Here is a 25,045-nt window from a genome sequence, read left to right on the forward strand (position 1 = left end):
GTGGTAGAGCACTTGCCTAGCATGTGTGAGGCCCTGGGTTTGATTCTCAGTACCACATATAAATAAATAAAGTAAAGCTGTTGTGTCCATCCACAACTAAAAGTGTTTTAAAAATAGAATTCACTACACAAAAAAGAAAATTCACTAAGTTATACCTTTGTTTTCTGTGTTCACGTATCTGTTTTTATTTTATAATATTTGAAATGAATTTAAAAATAAAAGTAATACCAATCACTAACATTTCTTGAGTATCTTCCATATTCAGGGCCCTGTCCTAAAGTAATCCTTCCCCCCAAATCCATGGGGTTGGTATTGCTGTTATCTCCAGAAAAAAGGGAGAGGAAGTTGAGGCCCAGAGAGGCCAAGCAATTTGCCCAAGGCCCCACAGCCAGTGGCAGAGCTGGATTTTGGTGTAGGCCAAGTAGCTCCTAAGTCTGTGCTCAGAGGTAAAAGGAGGCTCTAATGGGGGTTAGAAGTAGAAACTTAGGAGGGGAAGGTGGCCGCAGGCTCTGCTGAAGAAGGAGGCTCCATAGGAAGAGGATATCGAGGTAGGAGTTTCAAGCCAAGATGTACACAAGCTTCGCTTGTTTCTTTTTTTATTTTTTCGCTTCTGGGGATTGAACGCAGGGTTGCTGTACCCCTGAGCTACAACCCTGATCCTTTTTATTTTTACTATGAGTCCCATCAGATTGCCCAGGCTGGCCTCAAACTTGGATCTTCCTGACTCAGCCTCCTGAGCTACTGGGATCATTGGCATGTGCCACCAGGTCCAGCTTCACTTGCGTCTTTAAGAAATCTTTCCCGAGTCCCTTTGTGTGCTGCTGGGCCCCACGGTGGGCATTACAGGCAGAAATCCCTGTCACCCAGGCCCGGACATTCCAAACTCAGTTTTTCCAGCTCAGGGTGTCACCCATGCTAGGCACTTGAATACGTGGTTAGCCAGGTACAGTGGCTCATGCCTCTAATCCCAGCAGCTCCGGAAGCTGAGGCAGGGGGATTGCCGGTTTGAAGCCAGCCTCAGAAATTTAGTGAGGCTGTAAGCAACCAAGTGAGACCCTGTCTCAAAATTAAAAAACGGAAAGGACTGGGGATGTGGCTCGGTGTTTAAGTGCCCCTGGGCTCAAAAAATTTAAAAAAAAAAAAAGTGTTGTTAGACATTCAAACCGAATATAAGGGAGTGGGAGAAGTGCTCCAAGGTTCACAGGTGGCAATAGAGGACCCAGACCTGACGGCAGTGGGGGTCACCTCCAGGGTGGATCACCCCAGCAAGAGCAGGGACAACAGGCAGCAAACGTGAGGCATTTCCTGAGTCCTGCTGTGTTCATCTTGACCCTGATCAGAGTCAAAGTGACAGGAATAAGGCGGGCAGGTGAGGCCAGAGTAGCCACCCTCAGCAGTGACAGCCGGAGGTGCAGTCACCTTGCAGAGGTCGTGCACGATTTGCCCTGGTGCAGGGCACGGCCAGGCTCCACTGGGAGAAGAAATCAGTCCTCTGTCCCCTGGCTCCAGACGCGGGTGACTCAAAGTGCCCGTGTGGTGGGCCTGGGTGTATCGGCAGCCATCGACCCACATTCCCAACTCACGTGTGTCAGGGGAGCTACAGAGGGAGACTCGCGACACAGATGGCTCTTTTTAGGAGGTTTCTGCCTGAGTGGGAAGAGGGAATGTGCTTAGAAAGCTATTCTAGGTGTGGGGAAGGGGGATGTGGGGAGAGGTGAGGCCGGGGAGTCTGTTGAGGAACGTCTGGTTCGTGGTCACAGCCAGAGCCTCGCTGCAGCTGGCCCGCCCCCAAAGCACCCAGGAGCTACCCCACATGGTGCTGCTGGCGGCGGCTGCCACTGTTCCCCTAGGCCCTGCTCCATTCCTGCTGTGACAGGAGAGGTACTTGGTTTGTTTGTTACTGGGGATTGAACCCAGGGATGCTTAACCACTGAGCCACATCTCCAGCCCTTTTAAAAATGTCAGTCATTTATTGATTGATTCATTGATTGATTATTGTAGATGGACACGATTCATTTTACTTATTTATTTTTATGTGGTGCTGAGGATGGAGCTCAGGGCCTCACCCATGCTGGGCAAGAGCTCGATCACTGAGCCACAATCCCAGACCCTTATTTTTTGAGACAGGGTCTTGCTAAGTTGCTTAGGGCTTCGCTAAATTGCTGAGGCTGACTTTGAACTTGTGATCCTCCTGCCTCAGCCTCCCCGAGCTGCCGGGACAGAGATTTTATTAAAGGCCCAGGAATTTCAAAAGGAAAGGAACTTGAAAAACTTTGAAAGCCATAGCTTAGCTTACTCATTTTTGAACCTGGGGAGAACCTGCCCCCAGGCTTCCCCAGGACCTAGACCCCAGCTTCTTCAATAGAGGACCCCTGGGGACTTGTAGATCTCTCCCAGTCTCTGGTTCTGACTGCATGAGAAACTCCTGCGCCCAATACCTACATTCACCAAAGGACACTATAGCGGAAAACTGAGAACAACCATCGACCTAGCCATCGACTGGCGAATGGATAAGCAAACTTAGAATCTTTTTACCATGGAATAATACTTAGTAACCAAAAATACCTATTGATACCTACTAGAGATAGGAGGGGGAACACAAAGTACACACTGTGGTGATAGCAGTCAGAATGAACACGTGGGAATGGGCAGGGGGTTGATTGGAAAGGGAGATTCCCGGGATGTTGACCATATTCTGTGACTGTGTCTGGATGGCAGGTAACGTGGATTTACACACACACACACACACGCGTTAGAACGCACTGAGTTGTGACCTAAAAACCCGTGCACTTTACTATATGCTTATTACACACCAAGAAAAAAGGAAGAAGTAAAATACTGACATCTGGTCCCACCCCCAGGGATGAATGTGACCCATGTGGAGTGTGGCCTGGTCAGCGGACCTTCGGAAGCCTTCCAGGGAGTTCTGATGAGCTGCAGGGCTGACCCCTCCTTGCCCTGCTCTGCACCCAGGGCTCTGGTGCCCTGTCCCTGCCCTTGGCTCCCTCAGGAGACCTCATTGCGAAAGGGCAGCCTGGGGCAGTGGGAAGCCTGCAGGAAGCCCGGAGAAGGAAACGTCCATTTCTCTAAAAACCTCAGGGGAGATGGTTTATTTCTGTTTTTGGTCCCACGGATTGAACTCAGGGGCACTCAACCACTGAGCCACATCCCCAGCCCTATTTTGTATTTTGTTTAGAGACAGGGTCTCACTGAGTTGCTGGCTTTGAACTCGAGATCCTCCTGCCTCAGCCTCCCAAGCTGCTGGGATTACAGGTGTGCACCACGGAGTGGGTTTATTTGTTTTCTTTTGAACTCGCTGCAGGTGATTATACCTTTATCTCCTGGGTTAGATCTCATAGCAATAGAGTGGGGTGGGGTGGGAAGGGGGTTGGTCTTTATAAAGGCACTCTCTAAACCACACCGCACCTTTAATACCATCACTACTGCTTAATTGCCTCTGGGGCTTTTTGTTACCTGTTGAAGAAAATTTGACCACCTCCCTGAGGCCACGTGCCTGTGGGACACCAGTCCTAGCCACTATGGCCGCCTGTCAATCAAGCTCTCTGTGGCCCCCAGGCCTTCCAAAGACATGTTTCCCCTTCCCAGTTCTCATCCGGAGCCTGATGCCTGCTCTGGGGCTCTTGGCTGAAACTTCACTCCTCACTTAAATCACTCTCTGCCACCACCTACGCTCTGACCATGTTCTCTATAGGTTTTTTTTTTTTTTTTTTTTTGGTATCCAGGATTGAATCCAGGGGCGCTTAACCACTGAGCCACATCCTCAGGCCTTTTTAATATTTTATTTAGAGACAGGGCCTCCCTGAGTTGCTTAGGGTCTCACTGCTGAGGCTGGCTTTGAAACCCCAAGCCTCCTTCCTCAGCCTCCTCCGCTACTGGGATTACTGGCGTAATCTCTGGCTTTTCCATAATCCTTGACATACAACAGGAATATCCGTTGCTTGGGGTGTGATCTGTGTATGCTCCTGTCCCCGTTTTAGCCCCACCACATGGGCCAGTGCCAAAGCCTCAGAGCCGAACTGCTGAATGGAAGTCAGCAAACTCCATAACGCGGGCACTGCCATCTGAGAAGGCTTCTGTAACGGCAGAGGTTCTATTATTCACTCCCTTCATGACCGCCTTCCATTCCCTCTGCTCTCCAGGAGGCTGCTGTTTATCCCTGAAACATTTAAGTGCAGTAAGTCACTGTATTAAAGGCTAGAGAGGGCACAGTCCCTGCCCTCAAGATAGTGCATCCAGGGATGGATATGCCCCCAGGAGCAGCACCAGAGAGGGGGAGGTGGAAGTGCTGTGGGTTCTTCCTCCTTCTCTCCCCTCTCCACATCCTCTCCAGGGGATCTCAGATCCTCACAGCATCTTGGATGACGTCCTTCCCTAGCCTAACCCAACTCTCTCCCACAGGACACAGGCTTAGCTCTATCTGAAATCACCCGAGAACCTGAAAAATCTGTGATGAAAGGCTAGGGTTGTAGCTGGGTGACAGCGTCTGCTTAACGTGCACAAGGCCCTGGGTTCCATCCCCAGCACACACATACAAATGTGACATGAGGTTAACAGCTTAACTGTGTACAGAGTGAGTCATACCAATAAATCAGGAATCAACACTGAAAAGTAGGTAATAAAAATGAAAAGACAATTTATAAAAGATGGAACAAATATTCTAAAAAGAAAAAAATGTTTAACCACATTAATAATTATATATACACACACACACACATTTAAAAAGCAGAAAAATTAGCATTTCATTTTTTAGAATGGCCAAAAAGCATAAGAATGATATCCTTCAATATCAGCAGGGATAATGAGAGTGAGCTTTTTTTTTTTTTTTTTTTTTTTTTTTGATGCTGAGGATTGAACCGAGGGCCTTGTGCATGCAAGGCAAGCACTCCACCAACTGAGCTATAGCCCCAATCCCCTAATGAGAGTGAGCCTTAATTGTTAGAGTCTGTAAACAAGTCTGGATGGCGCCTGGCAAAATGCCAGAGGGAGTGGTTTGTGAACTAATGCCAGGGAGCCATTAAGTGTGGAGATTTCTTATTGGTTGACTGATGTATCTAGTTTATGCTAATTAGATAAGCTGTGTGGAATGTATAAATACTGCTCCTGTCCTACAATAAATGGCTTCCACTCCTGCTGTATCAATGTACACAAGTTGCTCGTTATACCCCCGGTTATTTTGCTGCAGCCGGACTGCAGCACTTAATAACTGCTGGCATGAGTGTAACTGATAATGCTTTATGTAACTCAACACCATGCATGTAAGAAGCCTGAGATGCATGCTTTCTCACTCAGTGGTTATACATTCAAGATTAAGCTAAAGAAAAATACTGGGCAAGGGTGCAAATATGTGTGTAGCATTGCTTATGACTGTGATTTTTTAAAAATAGTTATAAAGCGTTTATTCAACACTGGATTACTATTCAGTCATCAAAATTGTAATTTTTAATATGAAAAGATTCATGACATTCTTTTAAGGAAAAAACAGCTTGCAAAACATATCATACATTACGTACAAAAATCCTATTTTTGTTAACTTTTTTTTTTTTTGTACTAAGGATTGAGCTCAGGAACACTTACAACAGAACGACGTTTCTAGTCCTTTTTATTTTGAGTCGGTGTCTCCCTGAATTGCTTGCGACCTCATTAAGTTGCTGAGGCTGGCCTTGAACTTAGCAGTCCTCCGGCCTCAGCCTCCAGAATCACCGATATTACAGGCGTGAGCCACTACGCCCGGCTTGTTAAAAGTTTTAAAAATAATAATACATTTGTGTGGGTGCATGTGAGTTTGGAAGAACATATACTCAAAACAATGATTATCTTTTGTTGGGGAACTATTTTTATTTGTGTATTTTTTTATTTATCTGTGCGTTTTCTCTCCTCCTACTCAAACAGCATATACCACTTGCATAAGTTAAATTACCGATGGGAAAGACGCGTGTTTCTAAAGACACCGTCTAAATATAAGCGACCATTTATCTGTTCATAAAGCACGCAGGCTCCCAAGCTCCCGCCCGGCGGCGGTTTCCTGGCTCCTGAATCCGTGAAGCGGATACTGGTCGCCAGAGCCTCCCACTCTTCAGGCAATGCCGAGGACACCCCAGGCAGCGCGCGGGTCCTGGCTGTGGGCGGGGCCGCGCAGCCCGGAAGAGACGCTGCCCCGCGCATGCCCCTTCCTTTCCAGCCTCGGCCTCGGACCCTGAAGCCTCCGCGGTGAGTTCTTCTGGCGTTCGGGTTCCATCTGCCACCATCGGGCCGTCCTGTCGTCATAGCGGCCGTGTCTCCCTAGGGTTTGGACCGAGGACCTCTCTGCCCCTCTTGGCACTCCCATTTCTAAGCGGCGAGAAGGGTTGGGGGTGTTGTTCAGGGAGTTAGAGGGGTGCTGGTAGGCGAAGTTCGGCGTCCGGATGGCGGAAGACGGAGGAGGGGAGTTTGAAGCCCTAGTGTGGCGGGGACCAGCCAGGCGAGGCTAGGGAGGCCGTACCCCACCTGCACGCGTTTCCTTCGCGGGAGGACCTTTCGCCTGGCCCTGGAGCTCTAGTTTGGGGTAGGGAATTTTAGGGGATGACGGTTGCGGGAACCTTAGCCCTTCTGTTGGGGGTCAGTGATCTGTGAGGCATCGGTGGGGGGGGGGGCTTTTCCACTTCCGAGTCCTGCTGCGTGCCTTAAAGTGCAGATGGGAGAATCCCCACTGGGTAGGTCTTGATGACCCCCCAGGACCGCTAGAGTACCATGTCTGCGTACTCCCCACTCCCTGTACCGTTGTGGTTGTCAGAGCTTGTGAAGTTGGATCAGATACGTGTCCATGTCCCTGTTTTAACGTCCTGGCCAGTATTCCATCTGAAACATTAGGTGGTGTGGGAGAGGGCTGGTCTCCAGTGAGTTTATTCTGCTGTTTTTTTTCAGCATGTCTTCTATGGTGTGTTTTGAATTTTCCATTCACTGGGCAGTGATTTTGTGGTCACTTAGGGTCATCAACTTAGTTACTGGGATCCTAGCTACATTGCTCAGAAACGTTCTTCATGATCACTTTCTTGCAGATGTTGATGCCCAAGAAGAATCGGATTGCCATTTATGAACTCCTTTTCAAGGAGGGAGTAATGGTAGCCAAGAAAGATGTCCACATGCCCAAGCACCCAGAGCTGGCAGATAAGAATGTACCCAACCTTCACGTCATGAAGGCCATGCAGGTATGGACTGGGATGGAAATGGGGAGATTTCCCACTAACGTTCAAGGTAGATTCCAACAAGAGATCAGGGTAGCTGCTTGCTTCCTTGAAGGACACTGATGTAGATATATGCTGTGAAAACTTGTCTCTCTATCCCCTTTGAAGTGCAGAGTTTCCAGCTTCTAATTATGTTCTTTGTTTTGTTTTGAGATGGGATCTCTCACTATTGCACAGTCTGGCCTTAAACTCTTGTGTGGAGGGGATCCTTGTGCCTCAGCCTCCTGAGTAGCTGGGACTACACACACTCGTGCCCAGCCTTGTTATGTCTAAACAGTAGTTTTCTGCCTTAGTCTCTCAAGTCTCGAGGCTACGTGAAGGAACAGTTTGCTTGGAGACACTTCTACTGGTACCTTACCAACGAAGGCATTCAGTATCTCCGCGATTACCTCCACCTGCCACCTGAGATTGTGCCTGCCACTCTACGCCGTAGCCGACCAGAAACTGGCCGACCTCGGCCCAAAGGTAGGTGCCTAATTAATGCCACCAAGGGCCTGCTCTGAAGCTGCTTTTTTTCTGAGGGAAACAGTGTATGTGAAATGGTATGATCTTTTGTGTGGGGGACAGAAGTGTTATTAAAACTTACAATTGGTGTTAGCTTTAGAGGGGAGGTGGCAAGGGCCTTTGGTCAAGTTCTAGAACCTTTGAACTGAACCCAGGTCTTTGTCCGTTGATGAAATTGCATTAAACATGAGTAGAAATTTGGTCTTTCTTCCCGAATGACTGCAAATATTCAGATACGTGGCAGGTCATTCAGTGATTATTTTCTAGCAGAATGAGATTGTGCTCAAGAAGTCCAGAGCAAAGCTCTTTACCAACATGTAAAAGAAATGAATGGTTTCTTGGCAAGGGGAGCAAACATTTTGAAAACGGGGGAGAATGTATATATAATTTGGGTGTGAAATAGGCTCCCTTATGAATAAAGTTATCTTCTGGCTCCTGAGATCCTTACTGGCTCACAGTTAGCATTTTTGTCAGGGTTCTGGTTACTTGTTATTAACTTGGTAGGAGCTGCAGAGAATTTCTTTTTTCTTTATTTTGTGCCTGAGATTGGACCCAGGGCTGCTTTGCTGCTGAGCTACTTCCCTACTCCTTTTATCTATTTTTAATGTTATGAATTAGGGATTGAGCCCAGGGGTACTTTGCCATTGAGTGTGTGGACAGCCCCCCCACCTTTTCCTTGGGGACGGGGTACCAGGGATTGAACCCAGGGGTGGCTTAACCACTGAGCCACATCCTCTGCCTTTTTAATATTTTATTTAGAGACGGAGTCTTGCTAAATTGCTGAGGCTGTTTCTGACCTTGCGATTCTTCTGCCTCAGCCTCCCTGATCACTGGGCTTTTAGGAGTGCTCCACTAGACCAGCCCAGCCCGGCCTTGTGAATACTAAGAGCAAAGGTTCTCTACCTAAGAATGAAAATGCTGTTGTCCTTCTGTAATCCACAAATTCTGATTCAGTCAGTCTATGTGGACCTGACATTTGCTTTTGCCATTCACTTAAGAGTCAAAAGTTTTGTTTTTTTTCTACTTCAAAAACAGTTTGTTTTTTAGTTGTATGGATTCCATTGGCTAGAGAGAATGCTGAATTAAATTTAATATTTTACATGTTTGGGAGAATTTTTAAAGGTAGACTTTACCTTAAACTTCTGACTGGGAATGTAGCTAAGGGGTCGTCTAGTGGCACAGGATCCTGTGATCCACCCCAAGCATAACATGCAAAAAACTGTGCCTTAGCCCATGAAGTCACAAGTTTTCAATTCTGGCAATATAATTATGTTCTTGTTATTATTACAGCATAATTATATATCATAGATTTCTATAGGTGTTCCACATCTGGGACAATGGGGGAAATAATGGGTTAATATATATACCGCTTATGAGGTATGTATAGAAGCCCAAGAGAAACTAAAGGATTCTTGGTGACCTCTACATTATATAATTACTTTTCCAGTCATATACTAAATTTTTCACTTGGAAAGATGGGGAGAATTCAAAATTTGGATATTTGTGTCAATATTTCTAAAATTGCCAAGTGATTGGAAAATGCCTTTATGTGGAGAGACTCAGTAGAAGAAAACCAGTTTTCTTGCAGTTCACCAGAGATGGAAGAGCCATGCCTCAAGAAACAGAGTTCCCATGCTGCTGTGTGTTCACAGTGTGGTTTAATTTATGTAGGTCTGGAGGGTGAGCGGCCTGCAAGACTCACAAGAGGGGAAGCTGACAGAGATACCTACAGGCGGAGTGCTGTGCCCCGTGAGTAATGGCATCTTCTGTATCTGGGCTGTTGGGGAACTCAAGAACCTGTTAGGAACACTTCTTAAGGGATTTTAATGGATTCTTCAGCCCTTACAGGTACAGGAGAGGTGCTTGATTTCAGTCTCCACATCATCAGAACAGCAGGAGTCCTTTGGAAATCAAGCCCTCTCAGGGGACACTAAAAACCTGTAACCAGAAAAAACAACTCTCAGGAAAGCCACATGCTTTCCTTTTTCCTATTTGCTGTTTTGTAAGCTCCTTGAGGGCAGCGCTCACTCAACTGTTTTTGCAAAAATAATGTGAAATTAGCAAGTGCTTACATTGACCCAGAGTGACAAGTTCACTGGGTTGGGTGCCTTTTGCATGCCAAGCACTATTGTAGGGACATGTCTGTATAGTAGACAAAAGGCTCAATTCTCATTGAGCTTTCAGTGCTAGGGAAGATGGGTTTGTCAGGTGGTCTGGGTGCTGTGTGAGAAAGTTAAAGCAGAAGTGGGTGGGTGTTGGTCATATTCAGTTGGGTTTTCAGAGTCTTTGCAGAAGTAAGCAGATATCTGAAGGACAGGACAGAAGGGGAGTCAGCCAAGGGAGCGTCCCAAGCAGAGTCCCTCAGAGGGCACCTAGCTTGTCAAAAGAGGGAAGATAAAGATGTCATATGGGAAGAACTTAGAGTCATTCACTCTGTTGCAAAAGTTGTGATATAAAAGCAAGTTCCAAAAAGAAATTCTTACTTCTACCACTCTTACCTGCCACCTTGTCATCTTTTCTGGTTCTTCGTATGTGAAGAAGAGAGCACTTGGCCTGAGCGCCTTACAGGGGGAGAGGGTGAATTCTTCCAGCTCTTGGTTCAGAGGAAGTTGGTGATGGCTTGTATTAGAAGTCATGCCACATGGGGAACTTGGGAACTGTTCTTCAGAGAATGAGACAGTTGAACTTGAGCCACAGGGTCCTCCCTTGAGAGTGAGCATAGCTTGGCAAGTGCAGAGGTGGGGAGAACATGGTGAGAGGGCTGGAAGTAAGCAGTCAGGACCCTGAGGTGGAAGTGGGCTGAAGGGAAACTCTGCTTTTAGTGGTATTCATTGAAACCACGTTATTGGCCCTGGCTCCCCGCCCCCCTTATTCTCCATGTGACTTACATATGAAATACACATTTCCTAGCCATACAATTTAAAAACAGGAGGAAATGGGTTGTGTGTTATTTTAACATGAAACCCTTATAAACATTGATATTTTATATTGTTTTGTTCCCAAGTCTTTGAAATCTAATGTGTGTTTCGAGCACATCTTGACATAAACTCCTGGCTGCCTGTAGGATAGCCAGCACTAGATCTTTGATCTTGTCTCTCCCATTTTGCAGCTCTGGGCCCTTAATTGTCCTTAAAGTTTTCCCTTATTGAGCTCCCTCTACAAGCTTAGTGCAGGATGGGAAGTGAGGGTCCTTTGTGGCTACAGTGGCCTTCCTGGAGAGGTGAATGGTTTGGGCTGAGTTTTGAAGGGTGGTATAGTGAAAGCTGACTGTGCCCCAGGAGAGGGAAGATAACAGTGATTTCACATTGATGTTTCTCTTTCCAGCTGGTGCTGACAAGAAAGCCGAAGCTGGGGCTGGGTCAGCAACCGAATTTCAGTTTGTAAGTATTCCCCCATTTGCTACTATAAATAGTCACTCTACTAACCTCAGGCTTGAGGCTTTACCAGTTCTGGGGATATGGTTTGGGTGGGGAGTCTGTTGCCTGTTTTTTCCCAAATTTCAAATAAGTTTTACATTGAGGAGGACCCAGTATGCAAACTTTAGTAAATATATGTTGCTGATGTGAGTCTCAAAAATCAGTACATGTGGCATGCTGGTGTTCTGTTTTATTAATGATGGTCGTAACTCCCTGAATTTTTAGAAAGTGAAATTTGAAATTGAACAAAACACTAGAGATTGAGTGGACTCCAGAATAAAGTTGGTCTGAAATCTCATCGTGTGATCTAGGGCAGGTTCTTTCCTTTTTTAAAAATTTCTTATTTTAGTTGTCGATGGGCCTTCATTTATTTATATGTGGTGCTGAGAAGCGACCCAGTGCCTCACAGACGCTAGGCAAGCACTCTTCCACAACCCCAGCCTTTGGGCAGGTTCTTTTCTGCTTCACTTTCTCATGTGTGAAACAGGGATGCTAATAGAGCAATAAAGGTACTGTGAGGTTAGTTGATCCAGTTGAAATGCAGGTCCTCCTGTGGCAGGTCTTCTTGTGGGCTGGGTGGCCACATGCCCATTCTATCAGTGAGGAAGTAGGCTTAGATATTGAATGGCCCCGTAGCAATAAGGGGCAGGGCTGGGGTTTATGGCCTGCACTCTCTTGGCTGTTGGCTTCGTATCTCTCTCCAGTGATAATGAAGCCAGAAAGCATGAGAGGTACAACCCTGCATGCTACTAATGCTGACTTCATGTTATTTCTCTTGCAGAGAGGCGGATTTGGTCGTGGACGTGGTCAGCCACCTCAGTGAAGTTGGACCGGATTATTTTGTTTTGAATAAACTTGTAGCCAGAAAAAAACTTGTGTATCCACTTTTGTGTGTGTGTTATATAGCTTTAACAGAAATGGCTTAAGGATCTGAATGTAAGTGGGGCGAGATTGGATTGGTTTGGGGAGTTGTCCTGTCTGGCATGACATCATTGTTGCTGATAGGGCTGTTGTGCTTGGCTTTGCCTTGTGCCCTCTGCTCTATCCAGCACCTTCCTGCAGAGTTGTGTTCTATGGAACCCACGCCTCCCTCACAGCCGTGCTGACTCAGTGCTACATGTGGGAAAATTACTCTTTGTTGGCCTGGAATTGAGATTTTGTTCTGAGTATCTTGAGAGGTTCTGGAAAGGATTAAAGGAAACAAATACTGTTCTTGGAATTCTGCACAAACAATTTAAAGGGACCATGTGCAAGGAATAGTGTTTAGGCAAACGGTTTTACTAATACCAATCTTAAGCCTATTCTTGGAATTCTGCACAAACAATTTTTTTTTTTATTTTAGTTCTCGGCGGACACATCATCTTTGTTTGTATGTGGTGCTGAGGATCGAACCCGGGCCGCAGGCATGCCAGGCGAGCGCGCTACCGCTTGAGCCACATCCCCAGCCCTGCACAAACAATTTAAAGGGACCATGTGCAAGGAATAGTGTTTAGGCAAACGGTTTTACTAATACCAATCTTAAGCCTCAGGATTTATAGAATTAAAGTGCATTAAAATGGCTTGAGGGCTGGGGCTATGTATGGCTCAGTGGAAGAGTGCTTGCCTGGCACATGTGAGGCACTGGGTTCGATCCTCAGCACCTCATCCACCTACAACTATGTATGTAAACTGGCTTGGGCTATAGTTCAGTGGTAGAGTGCTTGCCTTGCATGCACAAGGTCTTTGGTTCAATCCCCAGCACCACACACACCCACACATAAACTAATAGGCAGTTGGAACCCTTGTTATTCCAGGTCTTCCCTTTGAAAGAGGAAAAATTAGAATATTTTTCTGAGGCTTTCATAAGTGGTGACCCAGTGTAGCACTTGAGGAATTGGATAAGGGCTGTATGTCCAGTTTCCTGGGGGTAATGCCGACCATCATAGTGGTGTGTCAGAGGGGCTTTGATGGGAAGTGAAGTAGACTGAAAGGATTTTTACAGTGCTTGGCACAGTGACTGAAGGACCTTCAAATGGCCTAATGAGACCTTAGGAACACCCTTGCAGACTTTTGTAAGTGTGCTACTGGGGTTTGGGGTGGTAGGGTTGTTGGGATTTGAGATGGTAAGCTCAGCTAGGCAGTGACTCAGGACAAACATACCAAGTTTCAGCCAATTAAAATAATAATAGAAATACCGCTTTGGACTCTGGGGACTTGGGAATAATTTGTGAAGTACTATGAGCCAAGCTTTGTATCGAGATGGACAGTTTGTAAAAACCAAAAATGGTGGTATTGTGCTGGTACCTGACCTTGGGTCTTGGTAGGCAGTTGTACTTTAGACCACTAGGTGGCAGCTGATGGCAACTCCAAATAAAGCACTTCACAGTCCTGGGAGGTGAGCTTTGGAGTCTGAACCACCAATAAATAGAAGCTTGCTTTGGCAGGAAGAGGCAGTGTTTGGGGAAGCTAGTTGCAGCATGGCCTTGGCTGCCCTGCCAAAGATTGCTTTTTATCCAATTTTTCTGCTGGCTCGAGGATGTCAAGTGGTTTGCCCGTGTTCACACGCCTTGTGATTGTTTAACCTGGATTCCACTATGAAATATTAGTAGCTTCCGCCTTTCTGTTTCCCACTGAGATCAGTGAGTGGATGGACTTCTACAGCCTTGGTGATTTTCTGGCCCTAAAATGTCACTGTTTTTCAAGTAGGGCTCTTTGCCAACCTCTTCCCTTATGATTTAAATTAGTTCCAGAATATATTCTAGATCACCCCTGACTCTGGATAAACCCCAAGGAACCTATAAAGTAGTCCAAGCAAGTGGATAAGCATGCTGTTGGAGGAGAGTCTTGCATCCTCCAGTCCCCTCCATTGATAAGTTGAAATTCCCCTGTCAGTCATTCCTTAGCTGCTCAGGGATCATTGCTGGTAAGTACTCTAAGAAACAAGCTCAAAATTTGCCCTCAAGCACCTTATATATTGGTTATATATTGAGTATAATACCAAATACTACCTGGTAAATCATAACCAAACAATTTTTTTTTTCTTTTTTTTGTACTAGGGATTGAACCCAGGGGTGCTTAACCACTGGGCCACATCCCTAGCCCCTTATTTTAAAAGTTTGAGACAGGGTCTCATTAAGTTGCTGAAGCTGGCCTTGAACTTTGAATCCTGCCTCAGCCTCCTGAGTCGCTCTGATTACAGGTGTGTGTCACCACATCCATCTCCAAACTGAATTATAAGAAAATGTAGCGCAGGGGAAAGAAATTAAAGGGAAGCAGCCCAATGGGGTTTTTGTGGGACAAAGGAGGCATGAGACCAGATGGGGCATCTTGAAGAGTTTTATTGTAAGTGCCTCCTCGCTTGGGGAGAGTGGGTTAGGAAAGACAGTGAGAGGCCCAGCTGGAGGACTGCGTGGGCACAGCCACCACTAAGGGAAAGCTTTGGGGAAGGTTTTGGCCTCTTCCAGGGTTGCTTTCTAGGTCCATCATAGCTTGCTTCTGCCCTCCAACCCCTGCCTTACCAGCTCATTCCTACCACACAACCGTCACGAAAAAACAAAGAATTTTTAAAGGGATTTTGGAAGTTGATAGATGAAGGGGTTTTTCCCCCCCTAACTTAACATAAACTTCCTGATATGGTCACAAATCTCCTTTCCCCGAAAACTACAATTTCCTTATAACTAGTGCCAATAGCAGCTTCAATTCTCTGTGACGTAGAAGGCAGCCACCCTGCCTCTGGTAGATGCTGGGAGACAAAGAGGTGAATATAGAATCAGTTTAAAGGATTTCCCAAGAGCCAGGTAGAGGTGCACACCTGGAATCCCAGTGCCTCAGGAGGTGGAGGCAGAAGGATCAAAAGTTTGAGGCCAGTCTAGGTAATTTAACAAGACTCTGTCTCAAAAAAGGGTGCTGGGTGTGGTGTCACATGCCTGTAATCCCAGCAGCTCTAGAGCCTGAGGCAGGAGGATCGCTGGTTCAAAGCCAGCTTCAGCAATTTAGCAAGTCTGTAAGCAATCTAGTGAGACTGTCTCAAAAAATAAAAAGGGTTGGGGAGTGGCTCAGTGGTTAAGTGCCCTTGGGTTCAATCCCTGGTACAAAAAAAAAAAAAAAAAAAAAAGGCAGGGAGTGGGGAGTGCTGGGTATGTAACTTCAGTGGTAGAGCACCCCCAGGTTCAATCGAGTATGGCAAACAAACAAGGATTTTCCAAGAAACTCATTTTTGAGGAGGTTAGATCCTCTGGCCCTGAAGATAAGAGGTCCTGCTGAGGATATTTGCTGCCTAGTTCTTGGCAAGGGTCCTCAACAGGGTGGAGGAATTCAGTGCAGATTGTTTTGCATTTTCTAATTTTATTCAAATGGAATTATATAATATGCACTCCTTTTAGTTTGGCTTCTTTTACTTAGCAGCACTGAGTTTCACAATGTTGTTACAGATATTGGTAGTGGCTTTTTATAGCTGAGTATTTTACCTGTTGATAGGCACTTGGGTTATTTCTACTTTTTGACTATGGTGATTAACGTTGCTGTGAACATTTGTGTGCGGTTTTAGGTGAAACTGTGTTTGCAGTTCTCCTAGGTATATACATAGGAGTGGAGTGGCTAGGTTCTGTGGTCCTGGGTAACATTTTGAGGAACAGCCAAACCATTTCCCAGAGTGGCTGTACCATTTTACATTCCCTTTTGCAGGTTATGAGTTTTAATTGCTTCTCATCCTTACCAAGTCTTGGTTTGGCCAGTCTTTTAATCTCAGCCATTGTGAAAGTTTGGATTTTTTCCTACAGATGACAATTCACAGAATGAAGACGGGGTAGAGGTGGTGGAGAAAGGGAGACTTTGGTCAAAGGGTACAAATTTAGGAGAAGTTTTTATATCATATTGTACAGCATAATGACTATAGTTAACATATTAATATATTAAGATAATATATAATCATATAATATACATTATATCATATTATATGTCATACATAATATATTTCAAAGTAGCTACAGAGGATTTTAAGTGTTCTCACCACAAAAAAGGATAAGTATTCGAGGTGGTAGATAGGCCAACTGGCCTGATTTTTCTCATTTCAAAATGTTATATTTGCAGGGCATGTGGCACATGCCTATAATCCCAGCGGCTTGGGAGGCTAAGACAGGTGGATCGTGAGTTCAAGGCCAGCCTCAGCAATGGCGAGGCAAATACTTAAATCCTTACTGCAGAAAAAAATCCACATTCTTTACAGTGGCTGAGATTAAGTGACTGGCCAGACCAAGGTGCGGTGAAGGTGAGGATCTACCTGACTGAGTTTGGGTCTGCATGGTGACCACACAGGGGCACTGAGTGGTCATGGGTGAAGCGCTCTGTCACTGGGGACTACAATACACAGCCTGCGGGAAAGGGAGAGGAAATCCATCATTGGACTGCTCAGTTCTAGAAAGGAAACTGGGACAGAATGAGGGCTTTGGTGTGTGTGGGGGAGAGGGATGAAAGGGATTGTTTAAAAAGTTTCAGCCATAGAAAGCCTGGAGCCCATTTCTATTTAAAAGTGCTTTATTAAATAGAAACCCGTGATAAATGCATGGCATGGATCCAAAAGAACAGCCACTTGAAAAATAAGCCCTGCATGGTTTACTGACATATCAAAGAGGCCATTGTAAGAAAAGGGCATCTTTAAAAATAAATAAATATTAAGTGAGAGAGGATACTCGAGCTGAGGGACTAAGGAAGCCTCAAAATAGGGCAAAATTTATGGAAGCAGTGAATCCAATGGGATTTTAAAATTCTGAAGAGTCCCTGAAAGAAACGTCCAAATAAATAGTTCTAGTTTATTGAAATACACGAAAAGTTGGAGGTCAGTTTGAGGATCTGGAGGCACCAGTTCCTCAATATGCAAAAAGTGTATGGGGCTGAGTAGCCAGCTGATTCTGATAGCTTGCCACTATTACATAGAGATCTCCTCCTTCTGTTAAAGCTAAAAATATTTTTAAAATTTATACTGCAGTGGGGGATCCAATCTAGGCCCTTAGGCATGCATTCTAGGCAGGCATTCTCCCACTGAGTTATACCCCAGCCCCAAAGCCATTTTAGTAAGGAAATTTTCAAACATAAAATAAACATGATTATAGTAAACCACAGTGTAACCATCTCTGAGATTCAATGTTACCAACATTCCACGCCATTCTTTTTTATCCTCAGTCCTTTTTTTTTTTTTAAATTGCCAGACAGGGTCTTGCTAAATTGCCCAGATGGCCTCAAACTTGCAATTTTCCTGCCTCAGCCTCTGAGATCACTGGGATTAAGCCATGCACTGCCCCCCAAAAGTGGGCCCATTCGGTCATTCTTGTTACATGATACCTGCACCCTCTCCCCACCCATCCCATCCATAATTTGATGTGTTTTTTTAAAATATTTTTTAGTTGTAGTTGGGCACAATACCTTTATTTTATTTATTTATATGTGGTGCTGAGGATCAAACCCAGGGCCTTGCCTTTGTTAGGCAAGCACTCTACAGCTGAGCCACAACCCCAGCCCTGGTTGTTTTTGTAAGTCAGGTGTGTGTGTGTGTGTATTTTTTTTTTTTTTTTTTGCTTTACTGGGATTGTATCCAAGGGTGCTCTACCACTGAGCTACATCCCCAGCCCCTTTTAATTTTTAAATTAAAAAAATATATATAGGGGGCTAGGGATGTGGCTCAAGTGGTAGCGTACTCGCCTGGCATGTGTGCGGCCCAGGTTCGATCCTCAGCACCACATACAAACAAAGATGTTGTGTCCGCTAAAAACTAAAAAATAAATATTAAAATTTTCTCGCTTTCTCTCTTTAAAAAATAAATAAATAAATAAATATATATATATATATATATATATATATATATATATATATATATATATATATATATATATATTTAGTTGTAATACTTATTTTTATATGGTGCTAAGAATCAAACCCAGCATCTCGCAGGTGCTAGGTGAGCGCTCTACCACTGAGCCACAACCCCAGCCCTCCCTTTTATTTTTTAATTTGTGATAGGGTCTAGCTAAGTTGTCCAGACTGGCCTTGAACTTGCAACCCTTCTTCCTCAGGCTCCCGAGTAGCTAGGATGACCGACATGTGCTTCTCAACCTAGCTGTTGAATCTTTTTTATTGCTCAACAGCATTCCATTCCATGGTATGGATTTGCCACAATTTGATTAATCATTTACCCAACCAAAGGACATCTTGGTTGTTTGGGGTTACCATAAGTAAAGCTGCCACATATTCATGTTCAGGTTTTTTGTTTTTGTGGTTTTGGTACTAGAGATGGAACTCAGGGGCACTTTGCCACTGAGTCACATCCACAGCCCTTTTGACTTTTTTTTTTTTTTTTTTTTTCTTTTCTGAGACAGGGTCTTACAAAATTGCTTAGGGCCTCTGTAAATTGTTGAGACTGGCCTCGAAATTGTTATCCTCCTGCTTCTGCCTCCTGAGTCACTGGGATTACAGGTGTGCACTATCACGCCAGGCTTCATGTTCAGTTTTCTGAATAAACATATTTCTTAATTTCTCTAGGATAAATGCCCAGGAATGCAATTGCTGCTGGGTAGTATGGTTGTTGCATATTAAGTTTTTTGAAGCCAGGGGCCTTTAACTACTGAGCCACATCCCCAGCCCCTTTTTTTTTTTTTTCATTTTTTCGTGTTGAGACAGGATCTTACTAAGTTACTTAAGGCCTTGCTAAATTGCTGGGGCTGGCCTCCAATTTGCAATTCTCCTGCCTCAGCCTCCTGAGCTGCTGGGATTATGGGCATGCACCACCACGTCCAACTGCATTTTAAGTTTTTTTCAAGGAACTACCAGACCCTTTTCCAGGGTGTATCATATTACAAAAGTGATCCAGTTTCCCTTCATCTTTGCCAACATTTAGTGTTTGTCCCTATTTGTTTTTAAATATATATTTTTTAGTTGTTGATAGACTTTTATTTATTTATATGCGGTACTGAGAATTGAACTCAGCGTCTCACACATGCCAGGGAAATGTGCTACCGCTAAGCCCCAGCCCAGCCCCTGTCCCTATTTTTAATTTTAGCCATTCTGATGTGTGTAGTGATATTTCACTACAATTTAATTTACTTTAATGACTAATGATAATAAACAACTTTTTTTTGAGAGAGAGAGAGAACTTTTTAATATTTATTTATTTATTTTAGTTTTCAGTGGACACAACATCGTTGTTTGTATGTGGTGCTGAGGATCGATCCCGGGCCGCACGCATGCCAGGCGAGCACGCTACCGCTTGAGCCACATCCCCAGCCCAATAAACAACTTTTAATGTGCTGTTTTGTTATCTATATATCCTCTTTGGTGATAAGTCTATCATGTTGTTTGCCCATTTTCTTTATTTTTTTTGGCATTTATTTAATTTTAATTTGTTTTTTTCAGTTATACATAACAGTAGGATGATTTTGACATATCATACATACATGGAGTATAACTTCCCATTTTTGTGGCTGTACATGATGTGGCATCACACAGGTCATGCATTCATATATGAACATAGGAAAATTAGTCCAGTTCATTCTACTGTCTTTCCCATTCCCCTCTCCCTTCCCTTCCCCCCTTCCCCATTGTCCAATCCAGTGAACTCCTCCTTCTCCACCTTTTGCCCATTTTCTAACTGAATTATTTTTTATTTTGGTACTCAGGATTGAAACCAGGGGCACTCAAGCACTAGCCATATCCCCAACCCCTTTTTTTGTATTTTAGAGATAGGGTCTCACTGAGTTGCTTAGGGCCTTGCTAAGTTGCTGAGGCTGGCTTAGAACTTGTGATCCTCCTGCCTCAGCCTCCTGAACTGCCGGGATTATAGGCGTGCCTGGCTCTAACTAAATTATTTTTTAACCATTATATTTTTAAAATTCTTCATATATTCAAAGTACTTTTCCTTGGTCCGATATGTGGTTTGCAAATATTTTCTTCCAGGCTTGTCTTTTCAGCCTCTTTATGGGTCTTTCACAGAGCAAAATTTTTTATTTTCATGTAGACTAATTTATCATTTTTTCCTTTTATTAATCATGTTTTTGGTGTCAAGTGTAAGAAATCTGTCAAGAAGTAAAACTTGAAGTTTTCTCTGAAAGTTTTAGATCTTTCATGTAAATCCATGATACGTTTTGAGTTATTTCTTATATTAGGTATGAGGTAGTCCTTATATTAGGTTGAATTTTTTGTTTTTGTTTTGTTATGCTTATGGATGTCCAATTGCCCAGCACCTTTTGTTGAAAAGGTAATTTTCTATTAATTTTTATTTTGGTAACAGGAATTGAACCCTGGGGTGCTTAACCACTGAGCTACATCCCCTGCCCTTTCTTAATTTTTTATTTTGAGACAGATCTCAATAAATTGGGTTTAGGGCCCCACTATGTTGCTGAGACTAGCCTTGAACTTGAAATCTTTTTTCCTCAGCCTCCTTGTTTGCTGTGATTATAGGTATATACCACCATGCCTGGTGGCTTTGTTAATTTTATCTTGTTTACTTTCTATTTCATTGGTTTCTTCTCTTTATTAATTTCCACCTCTACTCAATTTAGATTTGATTTACTTTATTTATTTATTTATTTATTTGGGTGCTGGGGATTGAACCCAGATCCTTGTGCATGGGAGACAAGCACTCTACCAACTGAGCTATGTCTCCAGCCCTACTAGGTTTTTTCCCTAGCTTCTTTATTTTTTATTTTTTGTAGCCTTTATTTTATTTGTTTATTTTTATGTGGTGCTGAGGATCGAACCCGGGCCGCACGCATGCCAGGCAAGCGCGCTACCGCTTGAGCCACATTCCCCAGCCCTTGTCTAGCTTCTTAAAGTGGACACTGAATTTCTTTTAAACCCTTTCTTCCTAATAAAAAAAAAAAAAATGGTTACTTTGTCTGTGCTTCATTTACTCTCTGCCTATAAAATCCAGGCAGAGTGCTTAACAGAAGTAAAGAAGATAACTCTTGAGAGAAGAAATAATTATCCTTCCATAGATGATAGTGTCATCGTTTTTTGTTTTTTTTGTACCAGGGACTGAACCCAGGGGCACTTAACCACAGAGCCACATCCCCAGCCTTTTTAAAAAACATTATTTTATTACAGACAGGGTCTTGCTGAGTTGCTCAGGGCCTCACTAAATTGCTAAGGCTGGATTTGAACTTGTGACCCTCCTGCCTTAGCCTCCTAAGTTACTGTGATTATAGGTGTGCACTACTGTCTGGCTGATAATAGATTTAAATTTTTAAAAAATCCCAATATATATGTCATTCTACTAAGTGAAAGGAAAGTGACCACAACACTCGGAGCAACCAAAAGATCTTTATTGCAGCAGTGCAACAAAGAGAAAGGAAAGAAGGAAAGAGAGAGAGAGAGAGAAAAGAGAAGAGATGAACAGGGAGAGAGCAAGAGCAAGAGAGAGACAGAGAGTATGTGCAAGAAAGATAAAGAGCAAGAGAGAGAGAGCAAGAGAGAAAGAGAGAAAGAGAGGGGGACCTGGCAGGAGGGAGTTTTTATAGCCCAAATGTAATGGGGCCTCTGAGTCTGCAAGCTGCCTTGTTGGCCCAAGGGGGGGTTAAGTGTTCAGCCTTAAGCAGGGTTGAATGTTCAGACTTGAGGCAAACAGGTGATAAAGGACCAGATAGAGGGGGGTTTGAGTGCGTGGGCTATCTTGCAGCCAACATCTGTTCAGCCTGCCCTGCAGACAACACAGTTCAGCCTGCTCTGCACCCAACACTAAGTATGTTCAATTTTTTAAAAGTCCTGAAAAGTAAAACACTAATTAATATATTTCAAGTCCCAGGACATATCTGAAGGGAGATTTTTTTTTTTTTTAACAGAATTGGGAAGTTCATGTTTACTCATCCCTTCCACATGTCAGTCACAAGTTCTGACCCATGCCTCCCTCTACTTTGATGCCCAATATTTAATGATATATGAATACTGTCATTCAAAAATGGAATAGAGCTGGGGATGTAGCTCAGTGGTAGAGCACTTACATAGCATATACAAAGCCCTGAGTTCAAACCTCAGCACCACAAAAAGAAAGACAGACAGACTACCAGAGAGACATTTCAGGAAGATGCAATAATTATAAATATATATCCACCTAATAATAGAACTTCAAAATATATGAAGTAAAAACAGAACTAAAGGGAGAAATACACAAATCTACAAGCTTAGATGAAGATTTTATTACCTTTCCCTCAGTACTTGATAGAGCAACTCAACAAAAAATCAGCAAGAACAATATTATCAATTAATTTAACTTAATTGATATTTATAAAGCACTATACCCAACAAGTATATAATGGCAAAGCTCAAGACCAACCTGGGCAACTTAGAAAGTTGTCTCAAAATAAAATTAAAAAGGGCGAGGGATATAGCTCAGTGGGAGAGTGGCCCTGGGTTCAAGCCCCAGCACAGCGGAAAAAACAAAAATGTTGTTATGGACACAACAGGGTAGTAAATGATAAAAGAACATTTTATTTAAGAAAAGATAAAAAGTCAACATTAATTCTTAGGACGCTGTGGATATTCAGTGAATACTACCGCATGGAAACTTGGTGTTTCTTTTTCTTTTTTTCAGCATACTGTTTCATTTTTTTTTTCCTGAGAAATTAAAAAAAACAGCAATAAAGCTGGGCATGGCCGTGCACACCCCTAACCCCAGGAGTTTGGGAACCTGAGACCAGAAGATCCCAAGTTCAAGGCCAGCCTCAGCTAAGGAGGCCCCAGGCAACTTGGTGAGATCCTATCTCAAAATAAAAAGCAAAAAGGCCTGGGGCTGGGGCTGGGGCTGAGTGGTAGAGCATTTGCCTAACATTCAATTCTCAGCACCACATAAATAAATCAAATAAAGGTATTGTGTCCATCGACAACTAAAACAATATATATTTAAAAAAGGGGGGGGGGCTGGGCATGTAGCTCAGTGGTAAAATGTCCCAGGGTTAAATCTCCAGTACCAAAACAAAATACAAAGAAACAGCAATAAAATTGTTTGAACACATACAATTAAATTCAAACATGAAATAACAAAAAAGAAAAAAAAATTTTTTTTTGTACCAGGAATTGAACCCAGGGGTGCTTAACCACTGTGCCATATCCCCAACCCTTTTTATGTTTAATTTTAAGACAGTGTCTCACTAAACTGCCCAGGGCCTCACTAAGTTGCTAAGGCTGGCTTTGAACTCATGATCCTCCTGCCTCAGCCTCCCAATCACTGGGATTACAGTGTGTGCCACCACACCCAGCAAAAAAAGAAATCTTACAGAATATGTTCTTAGGGAAAAAAAGGACTTAAACTAGTAATAAAAAGGCATGACTATAGTCCCAGCAACTCATAAGGTTGAGGAAGGAGCATTACCAAGTTCAAAGCTAGCCTAGGCAATTTAGCAAGATCCTGTCTCAAAAATTTTTTTTTCAAAAGGGCTGGGATTTAGCTGAATGATAAAGTGCTTGTCTAGTGCATATAAGGCCTGGGGTTAAAAAAAAGAAAAAGAAAAAGAAGATATTTGGCAAATCCCAAATTTTGTAGATTAATAGTCTAGTTCTAAATAATACATGAAACAAACAGGAGATCATAACATTTTTAACTGATAGGAATATTTGTGGGGTTCAACTAAAGCAGTACTGGGGATTGAATTCAGGGGCACTTCCCACTGAGTCACACCCCCAGCTCTATTTTGTATTTTATTTAGAGACAGGGTCTCACTGAGTTGCTAAGTTCCTGGCCATTGCTGAGGCTGGCTTTGAACTCACAATTCTCCTACCTCCAAACCACTGGGATTACAGGCATGTGCCACCATGCCTGGCCCTGATTCATGTTTTAAGCCTCTGAGATCTGTGGGTATTTGTTATCCAGCAGTAAGTAACTGATACAAAAGAAGAGGTCAGAAACAAAAGGTGCCCCTGGAGGATTTAATGGGATATGACAAGGTGACCCTGACACACAAGGTGACCCTGGCAGACAAGGTGACCCTGGCAAGGTAGGAAGAATAAGCAGCATGTTCAGGAAGCAAGGGGAGTAAGGAATCTGTGAAAATCAATCTTCTGGAATTTTTTTTTTAATGGGATTTCTCTCTCTCTCTCTCTCTCTCTCTCTCTCTCTCGAGACAGAGAGAGAGAGAAATTTTAAATATTTATTTATTTTTAGTTTTCGGTGGACACAACATCTTTATTTTATTTTTATGTGATGCTGAGGATCGAACCCAGTGTCTTGCACATGCCAGGCGAGCACGTTACCGCTTGAGCCACATGCCCAGCCCCTCTTCTGGATTTTATTCACCATTCCATGTAGAATTGGTCCTAAGAAGTTACTTCAGGTGGTCCCTGATATGAGATCAACAGAATGCTGTGATCTTCATTCAGAAGATGGATTTTAGATGTGGTGGGTGGTGTGTTCCTCCAGACAAGTTCATCTCATTCCATCTGGAATGACTACACTCTACAAATAATGGTCACATTCTAGAAGGGCTGATTTTTCATTTAACAATAATTTTTTTTTAATTACTAGGGATTGAATCTAGGGGTTCTCTACCTCTGAGCTACATTCCCACTCCTTTTTTTAAATAAAAACAAAAAACAAACTATTTTTAGTTATAAATGGACACAATACCTTTATTTATTTTTATGTGGTGCTGTGAATTGAACCAAGTGCCTCACATGTGCTAGGCAAGCAGCCCACTGAGCCACAATCACAGCCCACCCCCATTCCTTTTTATTTATTCACTTTTTACTTTGAGACAGGGCCTTATTAAATTGTTGAGGCTGGCCTCAGATTTGTGATTCTCCTGCCTCAGTCCCCCAAGTCACAGGGATTACAGGCATGCGCCACCAAGCCTTGCTAACGATTTTTTGAACTGTGTTCTATACCAGACCCTGGGATAATTACTGAATCAGATAAGCAATTATAAATGAGAC

General features: G+C 43.6%; 1 protein-coding gene across 1 annotated transcript; it reads left to right on the forward strand.

The window, feature by feature from the left end:
* Positions 1-6,146: 6,146 nt before the first annotated feature.
* Rps10 (ribosomal protein S10) lies at positions 6,147-12,033 on the forward strand. Its single transcript, XM_027943581.2, has 6 exons — positions 6,147-6,228; positions 7,056-7,205; positions 7,535-7,706; positions 9,417-9,494; positions 11,070-11,125; positions 11,943-12,033. The coding sequence occupies exons 2-6, from the start codon at positions 7,056-7,058 to the stop codon at positions 11,982-11,984; spliced, it is 498 nt and encodes a 165-aa protein (XP_027799382.1). The 5' UTR covers positions 6,147-6,228; the 3' UTR covers positions 11,985-12,033.
* Positions 12,034-25,045: the final 13,012 nt, after the last annotated feature.

Source organism: Marmota flaviventris, chromosome 6 (assembly GCF_047511675.1).
Source record: "Marmota flaviventris isolate mMarFla1 chromosome 6, mMarFla1.hap1, whole genome shotgun sequence".
NCBI classification, from domain to species: Eukaryota; Metazoa; Chordata; class Mammalia; order Rodentia; family Sciuridae; genus Marmota; species Marmota flaviventris.